Genomic DNA, 17,199 nt, shown 5'->3' with positions numbered 1-17,199 from the left:
GCCTCCCAAAGTGCTGGGATTACAGGCGTTAGCCACAATGCCTGGCCGTAACACACCTTTTTATATAACAAGATATACCTATGTATTTTCCTATAAATGCATATACTAGAATGCATTTACTAGAGACGGAGTCTTGCTCTGTTACCCAGGCTAGAGTGCAGTAGTGCGATCTCGGTTCACTGCAACCTCCACCTCCCAGTTCAAGTGCTTCTCTTGCCTCAGCCTCCTGGGTAGCCGGGACTGCCATAATGCCTGGCTAATTTTTTTTTTTTTTCTTTTTTGTATTTCTAGTAGAGACATGGTTTCGCCATGTTTGCCAGGCTAGTCTCAAACTCCTGTCCTCAAGTTATCCATCTGCGTTGGCCTTCCAACGTGCTGGTGTTACAGATGTGAGCCCCTGCACCTGGCAAAAATATTTTATAAATATACACATATGTATCTCTGCCATTTGTTTTGTTGAATCCAAGATACCATGGATTGTATTATCATCGTGTATCACTGAGAAAAAAGTACTACCTATTTAACTATGAAAAGTCATTGATTATAATATACATCCTGATTTCAGTGAGGTCAAAATGTAAGATGTCTAAAGATCTGTCTTATGTGAACTAATGGGCTTTAAAAGTGAGTATCTATCTGGTAACAGCCAGGGTCAAAGTCTTCCACATTCCACATTCCTGGTATGGAATGCTCACATCAGAAGTGACCTCATTCAGGATGGAAGCCAGTTTTTTTTTTTTCTCCTGTACTCCAGCTGGAGTACAGTGGCGCATTCTTAGCTCACTGCAACCTCTGCCTCCTGGGTTCAAGTGATTCTCCTGCCTTAGCCTCCTGAGTAGCTGGGATTACAGGTGCACCCCACCACACCTGGCTAATTTTTGTATTTTTAGTAGAGACAAGGTTGCACCATGTTGGCCAGGCTGGTCTCAAACTCCTGACCTCAGGTGATCCACCTGCCTCGGCCTGCCAAAGTGCTGGGATTACAGGTGTGAGCCAGTAATCTGGTCTGGAAGCCAGTTTTCGTATTAGTAAGCATCACAGTTATAATGGTAAAAAAAATTCATCTTGAAGGCCTTTAACTTAGGAGCTTCATCAGCCATTGAGAATCTTCCATTGGAGTAGAGAACTCAACTGGGAACTGCGGGTCAGTCAATGAAGAAGCTCCAATCTGGTGCCTACTCTTTCAGAAGATCCTGTGCGAGGTTTTGGGAAAAACAAAGATGAAATGATCTTGGTGTTGGAACAAGGTGCTTAGAAACTGATAAGGAGGGAAATTGGTTACATAAGAGAGAATAAAATAAACAAGGTGTGACTTATTTCCACTTTGCGAAAGTGTGAGATTAGGGTATGCTTCTTAGTTATGAATCTAGGTGAGATTATTATTTTTTTCTTTTCCGTTACTTTGAGAAGCTGGAGATTCTCAAAAGCAAAAAATGGGTCCAGGTATGAGTAAATAAGTTACTTGCATGTCAAGGAGATTTTGTGGCCAAAGTGTGGCCTGCTGGGAGGGGACAAGGGAAGGAGGCTAGACCGATGGATTAGGTCAGATGATATGGGGTGGAAGGCCTGGGCTCAGTTGCCTTTATGATGTAGGTAGGTGGGAGCTTTCGAATGTATTTGAAAGAAATGATGTGATGGAATGTGTATTTCAGCTTTAGCAGAGTCTCTAGTTGTAGGAAGACCCATCAGGAGAATGTAGCAAAAGATCTGTGTGGGATAAGATGAATGTTTAACCGCAGACCGAGGAAGCGGGAGAGATGGGGAGATGGAATCCATACCTCTGAGTGAAAGGAAGGAGGGCAAGGCTGCATGTTTTTAGCCTTGATGATGGGGAGGATACAGGCAAGTGAGAGGGGGCCTTTGAGTTTCACATATTCCTTCTTTGACCAGCAGCAGGTTCTTTTGAAAAAACCTGAAATGCATTGAAAGGCCTTGCTATTTTGGCCCCATAATCAGCACCGTCTTGCATATTCCTGATCTGGCTATGTCTTCACTTTCTTCCCCTTCAAGTATTCATAGGAAAATGAGGTCTCCATTCACTGGGTTCACGGGCACAAAGGTTACTGTGAGTCATAGTTAACCAAACCAGCGGTGGGGAGTGCCAGGATTGAGTCACCATGGTGGAATGTGGCCTGTGGCTGCTCTTATTGCCCTGGGTCATTTAAGTGACAACTCCCTCTGGGAATGCATAGTGTCGCTCTTTGCCACGGGGAGACAGTGGCTTTCCTGTGTCTGGGTGGTCAGGGAGTGAGAGGGTGTGTGTTTGAAGCATGCTGTCTCCTGCCCCAGAGGAACCGCTGCTGCTGGCTGAACTCAAGCCTGGACGCCCCCACCAGTTTGATTGGAAGTCCAGCTGCGAGACCTGGAGCGTCGCCTTCTCCCCAGATGGCTCCTGGTTTGCTTGGTCTCAAGGACACTGCATTGTCAAGCTGATCCCCTGGCCGCTGGAGGAGCAGTTGTAAGTATTCTCATACTCTGGCCTCAAAGGATGGGGACTGGGAGGGTGTGTTTCCAGATGATTCCCTATTCTTTTGCTGCCTCCCTGCCCAAGAACCAGAGAGAGGGAAGATGGCTACATGGTACAGGGTTTCCAGAGCCCCAAGTTCTGTATATGTGAAAGTCAGCTCTGTCAAGATTACGTTAGCCCCAAGTTGGCTTTTTTTCCCATAGCTTTATTGAGATGTAATTTATATATCACACTGTTTGTTCATTTAGATTATACAATACAATGGCTTTTAGTCTATCCACAGAATTGTGCATCCATCACCATTGTCACTTTTACTTTATTTATTTATTTATTTGTTTTTTTGTTTTTTTTTGTTTCTTGTTTTGAGATGGAGTTTCACTCTTGTTACCCAGGCTGGAGTGCAATGGTGCGATCTCGGCTCACTGCAATCTCTGCCACCTGGGTTCAAGCAATTCTCCTGCCTCAGCCTCCCTAGTAGCTGGGACTACAGGTGCACGCCACCATGCCCAGCTAATTTTCGTATTTCTTTAATAGAGACGGGGTTTCACCTTGTTGACCAGGATGGTCTTGATCTCTTGACCTCGTGATCCACCCGCCTCGGCCTCCCAAAGTGCTGGGATTATAGGCGTAAGCCACCGCGCCCGGTCTACTTTATTTTTGAAACAGAGTCTCGCTCTGTCTCCCAGGCTGGAGTGCAGTGGTGCCATCTTGGCTCACTGCAACCTCTGCTTCCTGGGTTCAAGCGATTCTCCTGCCTCAGCCTCCTGAGTAGTTGGGACTACAGGCGCACACCCCTACACCTAGCTAATTTTTGTATTTTTAGTAGAGATGGGGTTTCACCACATTGGCCAGGCTGGTCTTGAACTTCTGACCTCTGGTGAGTCACTGTGCCTAGCTGAGCATCTTTTCAGGTGTTTCCTGGTCCTTTGTATACCTTCTTTGGATAAATGTCTATTCAGAGCCTTTGGCCGTTTTTAAGTTTGTCTTTTTGTTATCAACCAAGTTTATTTTATTATTTTTTGAGAGAGATAGGATCTTGCTCTGTCATCCAGGCTTGAGTGCAGTGGCTCGATCATGGCTCACCGCAACCTCAATCTGCTGGGCTCAAGCTATCCTCCTGCCCCAGCCTCCCAAGTAGCTGGTACTACAGGTGTGCCACCATGCCCAGCCAACTTTTAAATTTTTTGTAGAGACAGGGTGTCACCTAAGCTGGTCTTGAACTCCTGGCCTCAAGCGATCCTCCCGCCTCAGCTTCCCAAGTAGTTGGGATTATAGGTATAAGTCATAGTGCCTGGCCAAGTTTAATTTCTGAAACTAATTCAGCCAGACTTGGTTGCATAGTTTCTTTTTCTTTTTCTTTCTTTTTTTTTTTGAGATGGAGTCTTGCTCCGTCACCCAGGCTGGAATATGGGTGCAGTCTTGGCTCACTGCAACCTCTGCATCCTGGGTTCAAGCGATTTTCCTGCCTCATCCTCCTGAGTAGCTGGGACTGCAGGTGCGCGCCACCACGCCTGGCTAATTTTTTTGTGTTTTTAGCATTGATGGGGTTTCACTGTGTTGGCCAGGCTGAGTTGCATAGCTTGTTTGCGTGACACTGAGTTAGGGGCTGTGAGTCCTGAGGTAAGTCAGACATGGCCCTTGCCCTTGAGGCTCTTGTTTATTTTGCTTTAAGCATTTTTTATAAATGACATATTAGATTTAAGCTTTTATGACTTGGATCTGAAACTTGCCTTGATAAGAGGAAATGCTGATAGGAGTTTGCTGAGATGGGTACTCTGCATTCCACTAGGGTTGAGGGGGATACAATTGTGCAGTTTCTGGAAGGAGGCCAGGGAAAATACATCAGGGACCTGAAAAATGTTCTTCTGGGTTGGGTGCAGTGGCTCATGCCTGTAATCTCAGCGCTTTGGGAGGCCGAGGCAGGCTGATCACTTGAGGTCAGGCGTTTGAGACCCGCCTAGGCAACGTGGTGAAACCTTGTCTCTACTAAAATATAAAAACTAGCTGGGAGTCGTGGTGGGTGCCTGTAATTCCATCTACTCAGGAGGCTGAGGCAGGAGAATTGCTTCAACCCAGGAGGTGAAGGTTGCAGTGAGCCAAGATCGCACCACTGCCCTCCAGCCTGGGTGACAGAGTGAGACTCCATCTCAAAAAAAAAAAGTTCTTCTGGCTATTAGAAATTTCAGAAATGGTGTCATCTATTTATATACACTGATTTTCATCATGAAATTAGTTGTATGGTAAGAAAATTGGAAACAGTTTAAAATTCAGGGATGAGAGTATAGTTAAGAAAATTATAGCATTTCCAAATGATATTTTGCAGCCATCAAATTTTGTTATGTGTTTGTAATCACAGTTTTCAGTTCCTTCTGCGGTCAGTTTAGTGATAATGCCAAAGTCATACATTGTTTATTGATTTTCCACTTGAAATACAAGGGATGCTCCTTCATTTCTAGACTTGACAAATAAGTACATTTATTATGTGAATTTATAGTCTGCTTTTTAAAAAAAGTACAACCTGGAAGATCTGTCAGTTTCCTGAAAATCACTCCTGTATTCAAATACGTACATTACTATGGGTAAATATATCCTTTCACTGTTAACGAAGGAAAATGGAAAAAGATATTTGAGTATTAACCCATTTTTCGTATTTATTATTTAACATGATGAGCAAAGTGTTACTGTTTTATATGTTAAGTGAGAAGTTACTGGTTTTGAAGAAAAATGACACTTTTTTTTTTTTGAGATAGAGTCTTGCTCTTCATCCAGGTCAGAGTGTAGTGGCACATCTTGGCTTGCTGTAACCTCTGCCTTCTGGATTCAAGCCATTCTCCTGCCTCAGCCTCCAGAGGAGCTGTGATTACAGGCGTGTGTCCCCACACTTAGCTTCCTTTTTTGTATTTTTTTTTTTTTTTGAGACAGGGTCTCACTCTGTCGCCAGGCTGTAGTGCAGTGGCACAATCTCTGCTTACTGCAACCTCCCCCTCCCCGGTTCAAGCCATTCTTCTGCCTCAGCCTCCTGAGTAGCTGGGATTACAGGCACATGCCACCATGCCCAGCTAATTTTTGTGTTTTTAGTAGAGACAGGGTTTCACCATGTTGGCCAGGTTTGTCTTGAACTCCTGACCTTAGACGATCCACCCACCTCTGCCAGGTTATGTTGGCCAGGATGATCTCGATTTCCTGACCACCTGCCTTGGCCTCCCAAAGTGTTGGGATTACAGGCATGAGCCCTGTGCTTGGCCAATTTTTTGGTATTTTTAGTACAGACAAGATGTCACCATGTTGCCTAGGCTGGTCTTAAACTCCTGGCCTCAAGCGATCCACCCACCTTGGCCTTCCAAAGTGCTGGGATTACAGGCGTGAGCCATTGCACTGGGCAAAATCACACATTTTGAAGAACAATATTCTGAGGAAGTATTTTCAGTATGAGGCTTATTGAAAAAAACAGGCTATGGCTGGGTAAGGTGGCTCACACCTGTAATCCCAGCATTTTGGGAGGCAGAAGTGGGAAGATCATTTGAGGCCAGGAGTTCTTTTTTTTTGAGATGGAGTTTCGCTGATATTACCCAGACTGGAGTGCAATGGCACGATCTCGGCTCACCGCAATCTCCGTCTTCTGGGTTCAAGCAATTCTCCTGCTCAGCTTCCTGAGTAGCTGGGACTACAGGCACATACCACCATGCCCAGCTAATTTTTGTATTTTTGTAGAGACGGGGTTTCACCTTGTTGACCAGGATGGTCTCGATCTCTTGACCTCGTGATCCACCTGCCTCGGCTTCCCAAAGTGCTGGGATTACAGGCGTGAGCCACTGCGCCCAGCCAAGGCCAGGAGTTCTAGAGCAGCCTGGGCAACATAGCAAGATCCTGTTTCTACAAAAAAATTTTTTTAATTAGCCTGGTGTGGTGGCACATGCCTGTGGTCCTAGCTACTCAGGAGGCTGAGATGGGAGAATTGCCTGAGCCCAGGAATTAGAGGCTGCAGGGAGCTCTGATCACACTAGGGCACTCGAGCCTGGGCAACAGTGAGACCCTATGTCTTTAAAAAAAAAAAAAAAAAAGTTTGTAAAAACCATAAAAAAAAGGTCAGTTTGTAAAACCATATATGCAGTGTGATACTAGATTTGTTTTTAAAAGATATGTAAATACACAAAAATTTATTGTGAAATGTTTAGACTGGTGGTGTTAGGATTATAGGTAATATTTACTTTATTTGTCTCATTTTCACATTTCTCTTATGTTTCTCTATTATTTTTCTAATTTAAAATAATTGTTTTTTTAGGAGGTAGAGACAAGGTCTTGCTCTGTCACCCAGGCTGGAGTACAGTGGCATGATCAGAGAGGTCACTGCAGCCTGAACTCCTGTTCTCAGGTGATTCTCCCACCTCAGCCTCCTAAAGGCATAGCCACCACAACAACAATTGCTATTTTAAAAGTCTTCTAAAAGAGAATTTGGGGTGTTTATATTCTAGTTAGGGTAGTTACATGTTTTTTAAAAATCATATTATGTGGTGCTTTTGATATTGAGCAAATAATTGATATTAACCAAATAATTGTACTGCTTTTTGAAATAAAGTTTTTAGAAATTTTAACTTCAGTGAAGCTAAATTCTGCCAATGAATCTGTCTTGTCTCATCAGCCCTTTCCCACAGTATGATCTCCCTGCTTTTCATTAACTCATCCGTTGATTCATTAGCAAACTCAAATCCAAGAGTATTTGTTGAGCATTAGGCCAGGATACCCAAGATCTTATTTCCAGTTCCAATTCGGCCCCTGATTTTGTGACCCCAGGAAAGTTAATACTCATAAAATGGAGATTTTAGTATCTTCTTCTAGAAAAATTAAATTTATGATATTAAAATGAAATAATAAATGTGCTTTAATTCTTTTGGACGAAAGTAGCTACAGGTGTATTCCTTAATTCAAATACAGAAGTAGGGCCAGGTGTGGTGCCACATGCCTGTAATCTCAGCGCTTTGGGATGCTGAGGTGGGATGGATTGCTTGAGGCCAGGAATTAGTGATTAACTTGGGCAACATAGCAAGACCCTGTCTCTGTAAAAAATTAAAAAATTAGCTGGTTGTGATGGCATGCACCTGTAGTCCCAGCTACTCAGGAGGATGAGATGGAAGGATCGCTTGAGCCCTGGAGTTCAAGGCTGTGATGAGTTATGATCACACCACTGCACTCCAGCCTGGGTGCCAGAGAGAGACCCTGTAGCTTCAAAAACCAAAATAAATAAAACAAATACAGCAATCAGGATTTTATAAGAAATAAAACAAATGTAACTGTGGTTCCAAACTGTCTTAAACTTCTTCCCATAGCCTACCTAAGTGCTGTTTCTCATGATGGCAAATTCGGGGGCCAGCACCAGGGCCAGAGCCAGGCAGGTCTGGACAGTCTGTGGAGAGGCAGCCGATTGAAATGACATTCATGGTCACATTCACATTGTTTTGCCAGAATAACAAGTATCAGCCTATATTTGGCCATTTAGACCCAGCTGTTGGCAACAACTTTTTTTTTTTTTTTGGAGATGGAGTCTTACTCTGTTGCCCAGGCTGGAGTGAAGTGGTGCAATCTTGGCTTACTGGAGCTTTGCCTCCCGGGTTCAAGCAATTCTTCTGCCTCAGTCTCCAGAGTAACTGAGATTATAGGCATGCACCACCATGCCTGTGCACCCCATCTGTGGTAACTTTTGTATTATTAGTAGAGATGGGGTTTCACCATGTCGGCCAGGCTGGTCTGAAACTCCTAACCTTAAGCGATCCGCCTGCCTCGGCCTCTCAAAGTGCTGGGATTACAGGCATTAGTCACTGCGCCTGGCCAACTTTTTCTGTAAAGTAAATATTTTGGGCGTAATGGGCCATAAGGTCTGTGTCTTGACTGTTTAACCCCGGTGTCATAATGTGAAAGCAGCCTCAGGCAATACCTAACCAAATGCATATGGCTGTGTTCCAATAAAACTCTTGACAAGAATAAAATTCCATCATTTGATACAACAAGGATGAACCTGAGGGACTTTATCCTAAGTGAAATGAACCAGGCACAGAGAGACAAATACTGCCTCATCTCACTTATGTGTAGAATCCAAAAAAGTCTAACTCATAGAAACAGAGAGTAAAATGGTGGTTACCGGTGGTGGGAGAGGGAGTGGGGAGATCCTGGTCAAAGGTACAAAGTTCAGCTAAGCAGGGTGAATTCAGTTCAGAAGATCTGTCGTGCAGCATGATGACTGTACTTACTAATATGTACACTTGGAAACTGCAAAGAGAGTAGATGTTTTGTTTTGGAGACAGGGTCTGTTTGGCTTTGTTGCCCAGGCTGGAGTGCAGTGGTGTGATCTCAGCTCACTGCAACCTCTGCCTCCTGGCTCAAGCAATTCTCCCGCCTCAGCCTCTCGAGTAGCTGGGATTACAGGTGTCCGCCACCACGCCGGGCTTGTTTTTGTATTTTTAGTAGAGGCAGGGTTTCACCACGTCGCCCAGGCTTGTCTCAAACTCCTGACCTCGGGTGATCTACCTGCCTCAGCCTCCCAAATTGCTGGGATTACAGGTGACACTGTGCCCAGCCCCTCTCTTCTAATTTTATAAATGGGCTTGGTTAAAATTCTTTCGTGTATTTCATCACACAATTGACAAAAATGTGATTTACTTAGAACTTCTCAGGAACATCCATAATATTGGGTTGGTGCAAAAGTAATGGTGGTAATTGCAAAATCTGCAGTTATTTTCGTACCAACCTAATACATAAAGAAGTTCAAATACACATGCATTGAGTTTAGGATTTCTCATAGGACCAAATCTGACCTCATCCTGGCATTCAGCTTCTCATTTCCATTTCCCCCAACTTAACCTACCAGAGTGTGGTCAGGGTCACATGGAGACCTTTGTGCCGTGTTCTGCAAACAGTAAGCTTCCCATTTTCAGTTCAACCCCAGGGCTGGCCAGTGCTTGTGCCTTTGAGACATTGTTTCCTGGGTGCAGTGGTGGCCAGGGCCCCATGTTTTAGCTTATTTGGGCCTGTTTCACTGTAAGTTGAATTGTAGGAGAGGGTTGGGCTAAGAGATCTTCCAGGACAGGAAACCTCTACCCAGCCTTGTGAATTCCTTTTCTCTGTTGACTACCTTGCTGTTTGATTCTTGTGTGCGTTACCATCAGGGAAGTAAAAGAGCCTCATTAATCAGTTGGAACATAGTGAGTGAAGGTGGAAATTAACATGTACCAAACAAACAGTGTTGGCAAGACAGGGGTTTATTTTCCAGCTCCTTAGGGATTTCTAAGCTAGAGAGAAGGGAACTCATCAGGCAGGAGAGTGGCAGATGGTTATTCAGGCTCTAAGTTCTGCCCTAGTTCCAAACCTACAATATGCTTTCTTACTCATGGGAAAAACTGAGTGTCTTTTTCCTTTCACTCACCAAAACCCGAGAGAACTTTCTGAGCAAGCATGTGACTCCCTGGAGCATCTGTGACTTAGTTACCCACAAGGCAGGTCACCCCATTGCAGGGCTGTCGCAAATAGGTTGAGCCAAGGCCAGTGTGGCCCATGATACATCAACTCTTTTTTTTTTTTAAGATGGAGTTTTGTTCTTGTTGCCCAGGCTAGAGTGCAGCGGCGTGATCTTGGCTCACTGCACCCCACCATCCCCCAGGTTCAAACAATTCTCCTGCCTTAGCCTCCCAAGTAGCTGGGTTTACAGGCCTCCCACCACCACACCCACCTAATTTTTTTTTTTTTTTTTTGTATTTTTAGTAGAGATGGGGTTTCAACATGTTGGCCAGGCTGGTCTTGAACTCCAGACCTCAGGTGATCCGCCCTCCTCGGCCTTGCAAAGTGCTGGGATTATAGTAGCGAGCCACCGTGTCTGGCCTACATCAGCTCTTAAAAAGCAGCAGCAAAGTCACAGCAGATTGTACCAAAGGCCGGCTTGTTTCTAGGATTTAAAGTCTTACGTGGCCAGTTGGGGTGGCTCATGCCAGTAATCCCAGCACTTTAGGAGGCCAGGGTGGGCAGATCATTTGAGCTCAGGAGTTCAAGACCAGCCTGGACAACCTGACAAAACTCCATCACTACAGAAAATACAAACAAAGTTAACTGAACCTAATGGCACATGCCTGTAGTCCCAGCTACTTGGTGCGGTCTGAGGCAGGAGGATCAGTTAAGCAGGGAGGTCAAGGCTGCAGTGAGCCATTATCGTGTCACTGCACTCCAGCTTGGGTGACACAGACCCTTCTTCCCTCCATTCCCCAGGGCTCTTAGATGTCCCAGAATGAAAAGTTGATAGACTCGGTAACAATGGCAGACTCATTAAGAAATCTCTGCTTCTCCCAGCATCCCTAAAGGGTTTGAAGCCAAAAGCCGAAGTAGCAAAAATGAGACGAAAGGGCGGGGCAGCCCAAAAGAGAAGACGCTGGACTGTGGTCAGATTGTCTGGGGGTTGGCCTTCAGCCCGTGGCCTTCCCCACCCAGCAGGAAGCTCTGGGCACGCCACCACCCCCAAGTGCCCGATGTCTCTTGCCTGGTCCTTGCTACGGGACTCAACGATGGGCAGATTAAGATCTGGGAGGTGCAGACAGGTAGGTCATTTGGCCGGCACAGGGTTCTGGGAGGCTCGGGTGCATGTTCTGACCATGTCACCTCCCTGCCCCACTCGTGTTGCCCGAGGGGTGTGGCCGTGGCAGGCACACCTTGTACCACCTCTCTGGCTGACTGAGTCCCCCTGCTCCCACGCCAGGGCTCCTGCTTTTGAATCTTTCCGGCCACCAAGACGTCGTGAGGGATCTGAGCTTCACACCCAGTGGCAGTTTGATTTTGGTGTCCGCATCACGGGATAAGACTCTTCGCATCTGGGACCTGAATAAACACGGTATGGGAGGTGAAGGAACTACTTCACCTGTATTTGCTTTCTTCATTTTACCAGTGTCATTTTGATCTAAAACAGTGTTTCTTGATATTTTTTTCTGTGATTGCCCCTTAAGGAGCCTTTTTAGACAGTTTTTTTTGAATCGTTTCTGTCTGCCCCAAAGATAATACTGTCCCAAAGAGAGTTTAATACCAAACATATAATGTGTGTCTATTTAGGATATTTTAACGCTAAAGATATATTGCATATCTGCTTAGGTGCTGAATGCATATCTGTGCTTTACATGTAAAAAAATGTAAGATTTTTTTTGGCTACCAAGAACTAGTTTTTACCCTCTTGGGGTGAATTGCCCTGTTAAAAATATTTGATCTAGAAAGGTTTTCTCATCGGCACTGTGGATATTTTGGGCTGGATAACCCTTTGTTATGGGCTCTACTGTGCGTTCTAAGACACTGAGCAGCATGCCTGGCCTCTTCTCTTTTGATGCCAGGAGCATCCTCTCCAGTTGTGACAAGCAGAAATGTTCCCATGTCCTGTGAAGGGCAAGGTCTCCCCAGGTTGAGAACCACTGATCTAGAAGTCCCTGTTGGGTGCTTCCTGTGAGACACGGAGACTTTCTTTTTGAAGCAGACTCTAAGCCTAGAATAATTCTCTAAGGGACAGGGTGTCAGGTTTTGAGAAATTCTGCCTTGAGCAAACTATATATGGGGGTGGCCCAGTAAGGAATTCTATACATCTCTGATTTGATCCTTAACTAGAAAGGTGACATAAGAGGCCAGGTGTGGTGGCTCATGCCTATAAGCCCAGCACTTTGGGAGGCCAAGGTGGGTGGATCACTTGAGGTCAGGAGTTCCAGACCAGCCTGGCCAACATAGTGAAACCCTATTTCTACCAAAAAATACAAAAATTAGCTGGGTGTGGTGGTGGGCGCCTGTAGTTTCAGCTACCTGGAAAGCTGAGGCAGGAGAATTGCTTGAATCCAGGAGGCAGAAGTTGCAGTGAGCCGAGATCGCACCACTGCACTCCCTGGGTGGCAGAGCGAGACTCCATCTCAAAAAAAAGAAAAAAAGAAAGGTGACATAAGAAAGGGGAATTTATTTCAATGCCATTTTCCCATCCCTCCAGCCCCTGGATGGATCTCAGGGGCTGGAGGGATTGGAGGGTCATGAAGAAACCACTCGTCCCCATGGTGTGAAGGCACTGGCACTCTCTCCCAAGCTATGACCATCCAGCTCCACACAGCCAGGGGAGGGATCTTTCTCCTGTCCTCTTAGCAATCAGCCTGAAAATTTGTGTCTTAGTCAGCGCAGGCTGGAAATGCCCGAGACCGGGTGGCTTAAACAACAGACATTTGTTTCTCACAGTTCTGAAGGTTGTGAAGGCCATGATCGAGGTGCTAGTAGTTTTGGTGTCTGTGGGCACCTGCTGCCTGGCTTGTAAACAGCCACCTTCTCTCTCTATACTCATCTGGCAGAGAGATCTCTCTCTCCTCTCTCTTTCTCTCTATGTCAAGTCTCTTCTTTTTTTTTTTTTTTGAGACGGAGTTTTGCTCTTGTTACCCAGACTGGAATGCAATGGCACGATCTCGGCTCACTGCAAACTCCGCCTTCTGGGTTCAAGAGTAGCTGGGACTACAGGCACGCACCACCATGCCCAGCTAATTTTTTTTGTATTTTTAGTAGAGACAGATTTCACCTTGTTGACCAGGATGGTCTCGATCTCTTGACCTCGTGATCCACCCGCCTCGGCCTCCCGAAGTGCTGGGATTATAGGCGTGAGCCACCGTCCTGGCCAAGTCTCTTCTTCTAAGGACACTAATCCCATTCCTGAGGCACCACCCTCATGACCTATCGACTTCTTAAAAGCCCTACCTCCTAATATTATCACATTGGGGATTAGGGCTTTATGTGTAGGGGACACATTTAATCCATAGCAACTTGTCAAACAAACTAAGGTGGTGCATATAGTATCCTCATCTGAAGACATCTGATCACCAACATAACTCTAGGTGGTTTCTTTTTTTTGTTTTTTGAGACAGAGTCTTTGTCACCCAGGCTATTGTACCGTGGCACCACCTCAGCTCACTGCAACCTCCGCCTCCCAGGTTGAATTGATTCTTGTGTCTTAGCCTCCCAAGTAGCTGGGACTACAGGCATGAGCCACCACACCCAGCTAATTTTGTATATTTTTAGTAGAGATATGGTTTCATCATGTTGGGCAGGCTGGTCTCAAACTCCTGACTTCAAGTGATCTGCCTGCATCGGCCTCCCAAAGTGCTGGGATTACAGACGTGAGATACCACGCCTGGCCTACTTTAGGTGGTTTCTGCCCAGTACTGTGGAACCTGTAATCACACAGTCTAAGATACTGCTGATCAGGACAGCTTCTTCAAGGTAGTGCCTTTTTTTTTTTTTTTTTTTTTTTTTATTTGAGACAGTCTTGCTCTGTTGCTCAAGCTGGAGTGCAGTGGCACGACCTCCGCTCATTGCAACCTCTGGGTTCAAGCAATTCTCATACCTCAGCCTCCTGGGCAGCTGGGATTATAGGTGTGTGCCACCACACCTGGCTAATTCTCGTATTTTTAGTAGAGACAGAGTTTCACCATGTTGGCCAGGCTGGTCTCGTACTCCTGACCTCAAGTGATCCGCCCACCTCAGCCTCCCAAAGTGCCGGGATTACAGGCATGAGGCACCGCCCTCAGCTGGTAGTGCCTTTTTAAATGCTGGCTTAATGTGTGTACTGAGGCAGCTTGCCATCATCTCAGGAAGGTCCATGCAGTGGCTCTGGAAATGACTTGATGATTTGGAAGGAAAGACCAAGTGAGAGGGACTGAGGGTGGACGGGATGGAGTAGGCCAATTATGAGAGCTTTTCAAATAGAGGAGGGGAATAAAGGTGTGTTCCCAGCTGCCAGGCGCTGCCCTACTGACCTGACATACCTTAATTTATTCAGTACTCACAGCACCCTGAGATTTGACAGCTGAAGAAACCATGATTGACCTTTTTTTTTTTTTGAGACCGAGTCTCACTGTGTTTCCCAGGCTGGAGTGCAATGCTGCGAACTCGGCTCATTGCAACCTCTGCCTCCTGGGCTCAAGTGATCCTCCTGCCTCAGTCTCCTGAGTAGCTGGGACTACAGGCACCATGACTTTTAAAAAATATTAATTAAAGCACTTTGGGAGGCCAAGATGGGTGGATCACTTGAGGTTAGGAGTTCAAGTCCAGCCTAGCCAACATGGTGAAACCCCAGCTTCACTAAAAATAGATAAAGATTAGCCAGGTGTGGTGGCAGGTGTCTGTAATCGCAGCTACTCAGGAGGCTGAGGCAGGAGAATCGCTTGAACCTGGGAGGCAGAGGTTGCAGTGAGCCAAAATTGTGCCATTGTACTCCAGCCTGGGCAACAGAAAAATATTCCGTCTCTAAATAAATAAATAAAATAAAATAAAAGTAAATAAAAATATTAATTTTTATAGAACCATACATCCAGATAAACTTCAATAAATTCATATATATGACCACATACAGGCTTATAAAATTCTTTTTTCTTCTTTCTTGCTTGGCTCTTTCCTTCCCAGTTGTCTCTTGTCCTTCCCACTGTCGTCATCCTCCCCTCTTCTCCTGCATCCTGGTACCCCGTGTTAGGAGCCTAGTATCTATCCTTCCATATTTTTCTACTTGTATAATCCTATGCACACACATGCTTGCATTCATGGGTTTTGGGTCATTGTTTCACAAAAATGGAATCGTATATCTTCATGTTTTTTTCTTGCATCTTACATTTTTCATTAAACGGTACCCATAGAAAATCTGTCTCTAATTGCAACTGCATTAATGGGGTAGATATACCACCATTTATTCATCCATCTCCTATATGGATGGGCATTTTTTTTTTTTTAAAGCAAGAGCTGGAGAGATGGTGAGTCACCCTGGGTTACGTGCTGAGTTAGCTCAACTAGAACCTGTGCCCCTAATGACTCCACACTGCTGCTCATCTGGACATCCTGGCAGGGTTGGGAGGATGACAGTCTGATGCAGGAGCCTAGTGACTACAGGGAAACCATTACAAAGTTTAAATGAGGGAGAACTGAAGATAAGCACTCTCTCAAAACAGGGAAGGATGCTTCAGGGTACTTGAGGTGGTTGGGGAACCTAAAAAGAACATTCTCTGCTATCAAAGGTTCCCTTTGATATGGTTTCCTATGAGGAAACCTTTAAGGCAATTCAAGATTATATAAAAAAAGGGATCAGTACCCGAGGTCAGGTGTTTGAGACCAGCCTAGCCAACATGGTGAAATCCTGTCTCTACTAAAAGTCAAAAATTAGCTGGGTGTGGTGACACACACCTGAAGTCCCTGCTTAGGAGGCTAAGGCAGGAGAATTGCTTGAACTTGGGAGGTGGAGGTTGCAACGAGCCAAGAATGCACTATTGCACTCCAGCCTGGTGACAGAGCAAGACTCCATTAAAAAAAAAAAAATTGTACCCCTCTGCCCTCCTACTGATGTTGTAGATTGTATTGAAGCTATAGGTAGTAGTTTCCGTGGGGAATTAGAATATCATATTCAAAGATTACGGTTGTTTAAATGACAAATCTGGTCCTATTTCTTATTCTGAATCAAAAATTGGACCCTTGGGCCCAGCTGATAGGAGCCGATGTGTATATTGGGCAGGGGAACCATTACCACCCCAGTTCTCCCAATTCTGCTTTGTTGTTTTGAGGGTTGGCTCACCGTTTGCTTCTTTTTCCTGCCAGGTAAACAGATTCAAGTGTTATCGGGCCACCTGCAGTGGGTTTACTGCTGTTCCATCTCCCCAGACTGCAGCATGTTGTGCTCTGCAGCCGGAGAGAAGTCGGTGAGTCTCCAGCATTGTTGCTTTAATTCACTGAGATATGGAGGTCTGAAGTGGCGGCCTCGTGTGTGTGAGGGAAGATAACCAAGTGTTCTCAAAATCATCCGCAGATCCACCCCAATGGAAGGCATGTTGATGGGCCGTGGCCACCACCTGCAAAGCTCCCTTGTGATTTGCACTTTGACATGAGCCCAAAGATAGGAGGGATCTGGAAACAGATTGCTCCTGTCATCAGAAGGCTGCTTCCCTTTACAAATAGGAAAACGATTGCTTTTTAAATTTATTTTCTTCTTGGAGTCTGAGATTTTAAAAGTTGCAGCCCACGTGTGAATCCAAATTTCCTTTGAACCATCACATTTGAATCCATCTAAGTTGGATTTCCAATTCAAATCATGTCAGTGCAGTTACTTGTTGAACTTTGTCCTGAGATCCTGTTAATTGAAAAAACAAACAGGTATTAGAAATCTAAGAACAATTTGGGAGCAGTTGGTTTGAATTTTGCGTTGCATTGAACCACTCGCTGTGACTGAAGGGAAGGTGGAGAGCTCATCATTTGGTACAGCCCAGGTGGTTCATCATTCATTTGTGGTTTGGAGCTATGAGGGCTTTCTTAAAGTAATGAAAATAAAATCCTCCTCTTAATCCTTCTCACAAAGGTTTAAAGTGATGAGCTAGGTCAGAGGCACAGTCTTGGGACAGGTTTCTGTGGTTTGCAAACAAGGTGGGGGGTGTAAAATGGCTTGGCAGGCTGCCACTACTTTGTGGGGTGGCCCAAGTTCACATCTGACCTTTTTTTTTAAAACATTGAGGCAATCTTACTCTTTCGCCCAAGCTGGTGTGCAGTGATGTGATCTCAGCTCACTGCAACCTCCACCTCCCAGGCTCAAGTGATTCTTGTGCCTCAACCTCCTAAATAGCTGGGCTTACCGGCGTGCACCACCATGCTTGGTTAATTTTTGTATAGTAGAGATGGGGGTTTTGTCATGTTGGCCAGACTGGTCTCGAACTCCTGTCCTCAAGTGA

General features: G+C 45.3%; 1 protein-coding gene across 4 annotated transcripts in view; it reads left to right on the top strand.

Moving 5' to 3' along the window:
- The window catches only part of WSB2 (WD repeat and SOCS box containing 2), a 30,285-nt gene that overhangs the window by 9,033 nt on the left and 4,053 nt on the right, over nt 1–17,199 (top strand). For 2 of the 4 annotated variants that reach the window (XM_078337408.1, XM_078337407.1), the window contains exons 2-3: nt 2,290–2,458; nt 16,079–16,179. In XM_078337408.1, the coding sequence (XP_078193534.1) occupies nt 16,150–16,179 (30 nt within the window). In that variant the 5' untranslated portion in view covers nt 2,290–2,458; nt 16,079–16,149. Of the gene's footprint in view, nt 1–2,188; nt 2,459–10,795; nt 11,041–11,198; nt 11,331–16,078; nt 16,180–17,199 lie in introns of those variants that run through there. The other 2 variants (XM_035257776.3, XM_035257775.3) reach the window with 2 other exon arrangements.

This window comes from Callithrix jacchus, chromosome 9 (assembly GCF_049354715.1).
Source record: "Callithrix jacchus isolate 240 chromosome 9, calJac240_pri, whole genome shotgun sequence".
NCBI lineage: Eukaryota > Metazoa > Chordata > Mammalia > Primates > Cebidae > Callithrix > Callithrix jacchus.
Note: the sequence above shows the minus strand (reverse complement) of the source record. Positions and strands in the feature narration are given on the sequence as shown.